Source organism: Triticum urartu, chromosome 5, assembly GCF_003073215.2.
Source record: "Triticum urartu cultivar G1812 chromosome 5, Tu2.1, whole genome shotgun sequence".
Taxonomy (NCBI): Eukaryota; Viridiplantae; Streptophyta; class Magnoliopsida; order Poales; family Poaceae; genus Triticum; species Triticum urartu.
In genome coordinates, this window is record NC_053026.1 from 30,855,927 (window position 1) to 30,864,811 (window position 8,885).

At 44.4% G+C, this 8,885-nt stretch overlaps 1 protein-coding gene across 4 annotated transcripts; it reads right to left on the reverse strand.

Annotated features, from left to right (window-relative positions):
• Nucleotides 1-1,930: 1,930 nt before the first annotated feature.
• Nucleotides 1,931-2,968, reverse strand: LOC125507697. 4 transcript variants are annotated; one of them, XR_007282938.1, is made up of 3 exons: nucleotides 2,641-2,968; nucleotides 2,456-2,538; nucleotides 1,931-2,338 (listed from the first exon to the last, which is right to left on the reverse strand). XR_007282938.1 is itself a non-coding variant. In XM_048672182.1 (3 exons), exons 1-3 carry the CDS (start codon nucleotides 2,865-2,867, stop codon nucleotides 2,272-2,274), a joined length of 372 nt encoding a protein of 123 aa, XP_048528139.1. In that variant the 5' UTR covers nucleotides 2,868-2,967; the 3' UTR covers nucleotides 1,931-2,271. The 4 variants fall into 4 exon arrangements, 1 of the variants encoding a protein (XP_048528139.1); XR_007282937.1 differs by having other exon boundaries at nucleotides 2,456-2,555; nucleotides 2,646-2,966; XR_007282936.1 differs by having other exon boundaries at nucleotides 2,456-2,555; nucleotides 2,641-2,965.
• Nucleotides 2,969-8,885: the final 5,917 nt, after the last annotated feature.

An 8,885-nucleotide genomic window follows, 5' to 3' on the forward strand; every position in this document is an offset into this window, starting at 1 on the left:
GAATCTCTTCCTGCCCAGACCCTAACCATTAGTTGGTAGGCAGAAAAAAGCGGAAGGCATTCGTACCAAAGGTTGCTCGTGTGTATGTGTGCTCTGTTTCTTACTCTGCTAGATCTTCCTTGTTTATTCCAGAAATTCCACCGAGCAACCTGTGTGCGTGTGTGAGTCTATCGTACCAACACAGCGGAGACTCTCTGCCAATAATTTGTTTGTTTTATCAATTTTGGGTTGTTTACTGCAAGTGTTTTATGAAGTGAATTCTATGCTGTTAAGATAGTGTTCTTACCACTTATTTATCCATATTTACTGATGCTAAATGAATTATTAACTAAACATCATTCAGAATTAACTGAATTTTGTTTTGTTTACTAAATTGTGTGTTGTAAGCTGAGGTAAGAGTGAACTAATTACTTCTTCTTTGCATTGCAGGTGCTTTTGATGGTCTTTTCTGAGTTCAGATTCACCGCAGAGGCTTCTTTTGTGGAACTGACAGCAACAACACATACAAGGATTATGAAGTTGACTGGTTTAACAACTGTGACAGTGATACTTGGTCCATTTTATGGATTGATGATTTTCTACAGCAGCTAGGGTATGACAGAAAGAGTGTAAAGCTTGATGTGTTTTGGTGTCAGCCGGGAAAGACATTGATTTGTTTTGTTTACTAAATTGTGTGTTGTAAGCTGAGGTAAGAGTGAACTAATTACTTCTTCTTTGCATTGCAGGTGCTTTTGATGGTCTTTTCTGAGTTCAGATTCACCGCAGAGGCTTCTTTTGTGGAACTGACAGCAACAACACATACAAGGATTATGAAGTTGACTGGTTTAACAACTGTGACAGTGATACTTGGTCCATTTTATGGATTGATGATTTTCTACAGCAGCTAGGGTATGACAGAAAGAGTGTAAAGCTTGATGTGTTTTGGTGTCAGCCGGGAAAGACATTGAGTGATGGACTAAGAGAGATAAAGTGTGCTGCCGACATCCTTGCAATGATAGCAGCAACTACAGAGCACAAGAATTTGTTGCTGATTGTAGACCATGGAGAGACACTTAACAGAGTTATGAGAGATGACATTATGCTAAATGATAAAAATATCCAAGATGAGGAAAGAAGTGTGCCAAATGATAGGAGGGGAAGGAGGTTATTTGGGGAAGGATCATCATCAGGTTGTGGTGATGAAGAAATAGAGGAGGAAGGTGGAGTAGACGCAGCAACAGCAGATTCAGAGACTGATGAGGATTTCTATGATAGTGACTTTGATATAGAGATGGGGACGATGATTTGTTCGAGACAAACATAGATAAAGAAGTGGATGATCACAGAGAGAAGGATACATCATGTGACTATGAAGCAGAGCTAGCTGACCATTCATGTCTGAACTTGATGAAAATGCACCAAAGTTCATCAATGAACTTGATCTTTTGCTTAGAGGACTATTTTGATTACCAGACTTGTTATTATTAATGTAATGAACATTTGGATGTGATGTACCTTGAACTTAAGTATTTGGCTGTCATGTTATGTACTAGACCTATTTATAGTGTTGCGGTCAATAATTTGGTACTGAATATCACTGTCTTGCTGTCAAACTTTAGTTGTGATGACCACAAAAATGTTGTCAAAATTTGGCACTGAATATCACTTTCTTGCTATCAAAATTTAAAATTTTTGCACCGAATATCATTGTGTTGCTGTCAAATTTTAGCTATGATGTTCACACAATTGTTGTCAAAATTTGGCACTGAATATCAATTGGTGCTGTAAAAATCTAGTTATGATATACTACTGTAGTACATGAATCATTTGATTCAATCATGTTTGATGTACAGGTACATGGAACAATAATTTCAATTTGATACAGGAGATTGATTCGGTACAGGAGATTGTTGTACATGAAATTGACATTAATCTGAAACTGCAGTACAGAAAACAAAACATCTCGAATTGCCATTTTCTTTCAATACACAGACCAAGCATTTCAGTAGTAAATCTCATTAAGTTCATCAAAATACTAATTTTGTCTCAACTAAACCAAAATACATTAAAACAAAATGCATCAGGACCTGCCAGCCATTGCAAACATGATTGCGACTAAACCAAAATACATTAATATAGCAAAACATTATCATCCTATCTCTGGATAGCAACTGATCTCCATTGCAATCATTCTCTTCTCCATTCTCTGCTTCTCCTTCACAGCTTCTATGTCACCATCTTTCTCCTTCAGCTTCTTCTCCAGAACCTCTTTCTTGCTAGCAAGATTAGCAATCACACTTCTCTCCCTTCCCTGCCATGGTTTGTCGATCCATTTGGCATAACCACAAGTTCTCTCATCCTGTTAATAAACAATTCACACACTAATAAGAGGCTCCAGTAATAACTGATGTGATCTACTCAAATTATCACAAACCACAAAATTAAGAGGACCTCCTGAATTCAGATCCAATGTTACCTCATACTGTCACACCAAAAACCATGACCCTGTGTCACACCTTCATTGCATACACCTCGAGCAGGCGCATCTCTGTGCCCACACTACCACACAAATCGCCCTTGAGACAGGTGTAGGAGCATGTGAGTAGCAGAGGAGGACCAATGGCCGAGCGGCGGGAGGATGAGGAGGAACGGAGGAGGTACCTTACCTCGTAGAGGCTGGAGGTACTGCAGCAACTGGAGCCGTGGGCAAAGGCGCACGTGCTGCTGCTGCACAAGCCGGCGGACGAGCTGTGGCAGCCGGCGGACATGCTCCTGGACGCGCTGGCGCTGAGCACGGACGGCTTCAACGCGGCATGCCTCGAGCACCGCGGCAGGGCGTAGGGCGTGCCGGCTGCGCAACCGGTGTGCCTGGTGAAGAACATGGTCATGGAGGAGGCCCTCACCGCCGTCCTTTTTATTTGCCTACTTGAGCGCGCCGCCGTGGTGGAAAGGGGATCGAGGTTCACGGCTTATGTGCGAAAAATAAACAGAACGAAGGGGGTTTTCGTAATATTTCACCCAGTCGCGCGGCCACACGCCTCTGTGCGCGATGGCACTCGCTGACATTGGGTCCCACGACCACGTTGGCATCCTAGTCAGCAGCGTGGACGTATGCAAACATGATTCGAACCGTATTTGCATCAAAGAACCAAGTTTTTACACTAAATCAGCGTATTCTTCAAGTTCATGCACCAAACTGAACATTGATGACAAGTTTAGGCATCATTGCTGTAATTACCTCTTTCATAAAAGAAAAAAGAAAGAGGAGGGAATCGCGACTTCGCGACACAGAGCAGCAACGGCCTCCGCAGCCGGCGCGCTCGAGCTCGCCAGTGTGCGGGCCGAGGCCAGCTTGGCAGCCGGAACCGGCGCCGTCCGTCGTCGCAGAGACACCCACCGCTGTCGTCGTGCACCCTTCCTCCACAGGCGTACTCCAGTCGTGCTCGTCGCCGCCCCCGTTGTTGACTGGACAAGGAGCCGGCGCCACCAACCCAGGGACCTTCACGCCCAAACCAGCCACTCCCCAGCCTCGTCGTGTCGACCCGCACCGGTTCCGGCGGGATCCGGCCGGGAATCGAGCCACCGCCGCCGTTGACGGTCCGCCCAGCGAACCCTGATGCTTGAACCCGACCACTGCCTCGCCTCCGCCAGCCAGGCAATCGAGCCGTCCTGCCCGTCCCCGACCATGCCGGACCTCCCCTGTGCCTCGCCGCCGGAGCTAGCAGCATATGCGCCGGCCGCGCACGGGGAGGGAGTGGCCGCCGGCGTCCACCACCGGACCAGTGGAAGATGAAGAGCACGGAGGACCCTATTGCTTTTTTTCAGGGGTCTTCTTGCGAAAGAAAATTATATCAGGATGTAATTAATTTTTTTGTTTGCCATATCACCCTGTACAGCGGGGCCCACCTGTCATAATCATGCTCAAAACGACCTAAGCCATTGGCTAGTGTTTTATGCAAAAAATTAGCCTCGGAATTAGTGGTTTTTGGCAAAAAACAGTAGAATTGTGGTTTCTGCAATCCTAACCTTCAATGTCGATGTTTTTTGCAATTCACTCAATAAACTGTGCTCTCCATTATAAGATTGGTTAAATTTTGGCGGTGGTCAGTGGTATGCTGGGAAGCTTTCAGTTTGGATCTTGTTGGCGATTTTCCATGTAGCCTTGTTGGTTCTGAATCCAAAGTGCATGGTAATCCTGAAGAGTTTGAGTCTTTGAATCAGAGGAAACCAAGGCTAGCATTAATCCCCACAATAACTTGGTCTGCATGCAGTAATATTTTGGGAGTGGAGAAAGAGAGCAAGAATTCTACATACAGACGACTTGACATCTTCAAACAAGAGATTTTCAATGATCAATTGGAGGGCTTCTAACCTTTTTACTTATGGCTAATTTTACAATGTCAGGAGCCTGCTCTGTTAATCCAGTCAAAACCTTTTGCCTAACACAGCCAGAGAGCGAAGCCAATTATCTCTAACATGTAGTTTGTCATTGCGATTTGACTTTTCTTTCTTCCGTAGCAACACACTGTACTTACACCTATAGAAGAACAATATTAGTGATGAAAGCTCTTGTTTCCCAGGCACACTCGGATATATATTGCTACAGGTGAAATCTATGATGGTGAAAAAGATTAACTGCGTCGAATACAAAGTTTCCTAACATAGTGTATGTGCACAAGGATGCTTTTTATCCGTGTACAAAGTTTCCTAACATTGTGTATCTTCCAAAAAACACTCGACCCAAATGGCAACCCTGGACTATCTTGTTTCTGTCATAGGTGATGTTTCTATTCCCTGTTATGATGGAAACATGGCTAAAGATGTTGAAGGACACCACATGCATGTCTATTTATGACCTTGCTAATATGAATATCGTTTCTTCTTGCCACCATGGATATGCATTAGTATGATATGGTTAGCTGGGGCGAACGTGAGAAGAAAATAAATATTTGCGTATACACAGGGTTTTAGTGTTTAGCTCTCATGTGAATGCAGACGTTTGTTTTGAAGAATCGTGACTATCGTGAGCAAGAATGAACCCAGCAAAATATTTTCCTTTTTTCCTTATGATCCAATCAATGGACCGGGTTCCACTATCAGCAAAATAATTACCGAAGGTTAACTGAAAAATGTATATGTTGCAACTGTATGTTAATGGGCTTCCACATGGGTTCATCATTCCGAACCAACATCAACTGTTGGGACTCTGGCATATATTTCTCATCTATATGGTCGCAAGGTATAATCCATTCTCTTTGTGCTTTAAACTGTCTCGTGCATACTCTGCCATATGTTGCCTGATTATTTCATTTTTTAGGCCATAAAAGCTTTACTTGCTTTCTGAATCTTACATCCACCTTTTGTTGTCATGAGTGGTGCATAGCATTTAGGCGCAACCGTTTATATATTTTATGTTTTATTTGCTGAAGCACTACTAATTTGTCTTTGTATGCCAATAGATGATGTGTGGATGTGGAGCCTTCCTTTCTGCGATGTTTGTTGGTACCTACCCTTTCGATCAAGATCACAAGAATTTTGAAATGACAAGTTAGGTATGTTACCAGCTGTTCAACTTAGCAATTCCACAAGTTGTACTTCAGACAAAACAACAAAATACTGGACTCATATTGCACAAATCATTAGGTGTTCAGTGTTCAATTCCAGAAGTAGCTGCACCTTTCCACCTTATGAACAAGTTCTGTCAAGATGTAGATGGTCAGGAGGTGCGAGCCCATCAAAGATTATGTTCAAGGCAACAACTTGGATCTGAATCTCTATTGCTGCGTAAATATGTGGTTTGTGCCAAGAAAATTCAGTTAGCCGTACGATTCTATTTTTGGTGTTCGTTTCTATTAAAAGTTAAAACCGCAAGTCAAATATGTTTCTTACCGGAGTCAATTGCATGAACATTGAACATGTCAAAACTGAACAGTGTACATGGCGAGCGTGGAGAGAAAACCATCCAGATACTAGTCCGCCAGCCAGTCCAGGTTCTGAGTGGGGCAAGCGGGAGTGCGAGTGGTAAGCATCAGACTATCACCATTATATTCTGAGCAGTCCATAGGAAAGTAATTAGTTTATATGTGGTTCTTTTTTTAATTAAATGAAATTGTAGTTGTCTTAAGTCCTGTATAAAAACCCATTAGGCTGCAACCACCATTACTGATCAATGCAAGAGTTTTAGTTTCTTGGCAGATTCGTGTAGCTCTTATGTCGGGAAGAAGAGGATGGTTGTTTTGTTGGTAGTTATATTTTTTCTAACACTGACAAGAGTTCATGATCTCCGAGGAGGAGCACACCAGTGCCATTAAGTAGGAAATTAGCAAAGTTGCTAAGATCGGAGAATAGCTTGACATTTATGTGCTTCTTCATGGACAGCCTGAGGTCAACATCCTTCTATTAATGATGTTCAGTGTTAACAAGACTTTGTGCCATGCTAGAGAAAATCAATGTTATTTTCTTATAATTGACAATGTTCGATTTCACATTTAAGTGGGTTGATATGTATTCAATAGAGGAACGATATGGTTGAGTATTTCAGTGAGCAACTCACTAGTTTTGCATTCATTGCCCATGGGTGGGTGCAAACTTTTGGATCAAGGCGTGTCAAGACATCAATTATCTATGTTGACGTGAGGCACTTCAACCCCACGACAGTGTTCTGGTCCAAGAGCCAAGTCCGGTATGAGACTGAGGAGAGCTGCGAGGTAGGCATGGTACACTGGTGACTGCCAGAGGAGGTTGTGCAGCAGTTGTGGTTGGGGCGGACACCATCATGGTACTAGAAGGGTTGTGCGCGCTTTGCTGTACCGTTGATGTTATTGGATTTTTATAATTTATTTACTTCATCTATTTTAAAATATTTTTGAAAAGTCAAACCTCTGTAAGTTTGACCACATTTCAGTAGAAACATATCAATATCCATAATATCAAATATGGCTTTTTCATTCATAATGAATGAATTTTCATATTTTATTTATCTAATATTATGTATGTCGATATTTTTGGCTCTAGACTTGATCAAAGTTAAAGAAATTTGACTTTTTAATAAACTAATACCTTATATTTGGGAATGAAGTGAGTATTTGGTTTGGTTAGTGGGGAAGACGATGGAGTGTATTTTACTTTTTATTCATATAACACGGTGTTTTGCTGGGCCTTTCGCGGTATGATTTTGTGTTGCCTGCTAATCAACTCATAATTATATGGAGGAATTTTCTACGGTGGTGGCTGCATGTACTATATTGGAGCTAAAGTATCACATGTACTATACGGGGAAATCATGAACCAAATCCAATTGAATTTCAGAATGCAATGAGAGAGCTCTAAAATTAGAGAGCATAGTGAATTAAAATAATTAAGTGAGAGATTGCTGATCCGGTCAAAATCGGTGACCCAATTTTATATTGATGACCTCAAATGAATGAGGTGCCTTCATTTCTAGGGAGCTTAGTGTTATAGAGGATGCGCATGGTTGGTGGATTCTTCCTTGGACTCTGAGGTTCGTATCGGCAGCTTCAAGGGAAAATACCCTTTGGAACAAGGTGGTAATTACACCTGGTTACGTATTTAATTTTTTTAAAATTCAGAAAAAGTCAAAATGTACCAAAACTTTTTCATAACAAACATCTGGGTGCTGGGTGCTGGCGGCGACGACCCCGGCCTGCTGCAGCGTGGCCGGCGGGGCTTAACGGGCCCGTTTCGGGCCTGGCCGGGCCAGGGGTGGCCTGGTAGGCCCTGCTGCCGTGTCCGGACCGCGACCGCGACGGTGCCGGTGGCCCGAGCCTCTCGCACGACTACAGTGGAGGTGATTCCCTCCCGCTCGGCTTCGGTGCTGCTGCTCCCATCGCTTAGCACTGCTCTCCGGTCTTTCTTGGCCTCGTGGTGGTGCTCACCGTGAGACAACGTGGGTTGCGGCGCAACAATGATGGCGCATGGTGTTGGGCGGTGGTTTGGCTGGACAGCTCCGGTTGGGTAGTGCGGTTTGAAGTGCGGGAGAAATCCTTGCCGGTTCGTCTGGCTCCGATGCGGTGACACCGGCGGGTGCCACCATTCCTTCCTGGAGGGTGTCGGTGGTAGCCATACCCCACTTCCCTCCACGTGTCGGGGGAAACCCTGGGACTCGTCTGGGCAGCAGCGTCGTCGGTGTCGCATGCCTTCTTGGAGATGCTTCTTGGTACGCGGCGGATCGAAGCCGCAGGCTGTGGTAGTTTGATTCCGGAGGGCGCAGCGGTGGCGGGTTGTAACACCCCGGAGGTAACTTTCCCAATTTGTACTCCAACTCTTGCCGTTTCCGGCGTTAAGTTATATTTATTTTCTCGGGTTTGGGTCTTTGTCTTCGTGTGTTGTTGTCTTTGTCATGCATCTCATATCATGTCATCATTTGCATTGCATTTGCATATGTGTTCATCTCATGCATTCGAGCATTTTCCCCATTGTCCGTTTGCATTCCGGCGTTTCGTTCTCCTCCGGTGGTCAATTCTACCTTTCTTTCGTGTGTGGGGATTAAACATTTTCGGATTGGACCGAGACTTGCCAAGCGGCCTTGGTTTACTACCGGTAGACCGCCTGCCAAGTTTCGTATCATTTGGACTTCGTTTGATACTCCAACGGTTAACTGAGGGACCGAAAAGGCCTCGTGTGTGTTGCAGCCCAACACCCCTCCAATTTGGCCCAAAACCCACCAAACTCTGCTCCATGTCCTAGAGCGTTCGATCACGATCACGTGGCCGAAAACCGCACCTCATTTGGACTCTCCTAGCTCCACTTATGCCTATAAATAGACCCCCCGAATTTTTGGATCTCTCCTCCCCCCACGAAACCCTAAAATCGCCCCCGCGCCGCGCCGGACATTGTCCGACCCGGCCGGACACCGCCGCCGCCCTCTCGCGTGCTGACACGTGGCA

Coding starts and splice junctions, on each gene's coding strand:
- LOC125507697 (XM_048672182.1), bottom strand. CDS start 2,867: ATGACCATGTTCTTCACCAGGCACACCGGTTGCGCAGCCGGCACGCCC. Junction 2,539..2,645: donor GTACCTCCAGCCTCTACGAG/GTAAGGTACCTC, acceptor TTTGTGTGGTAG/TGTGGGCACAGAGATGCGCC. Junction 2,339..2,455: donor TTTTGGTGTGACAGTATGAG/GTAACATTGGAT, acceptor GTTTATTAACAG/GATGAGAGAACTTGTGGTTA.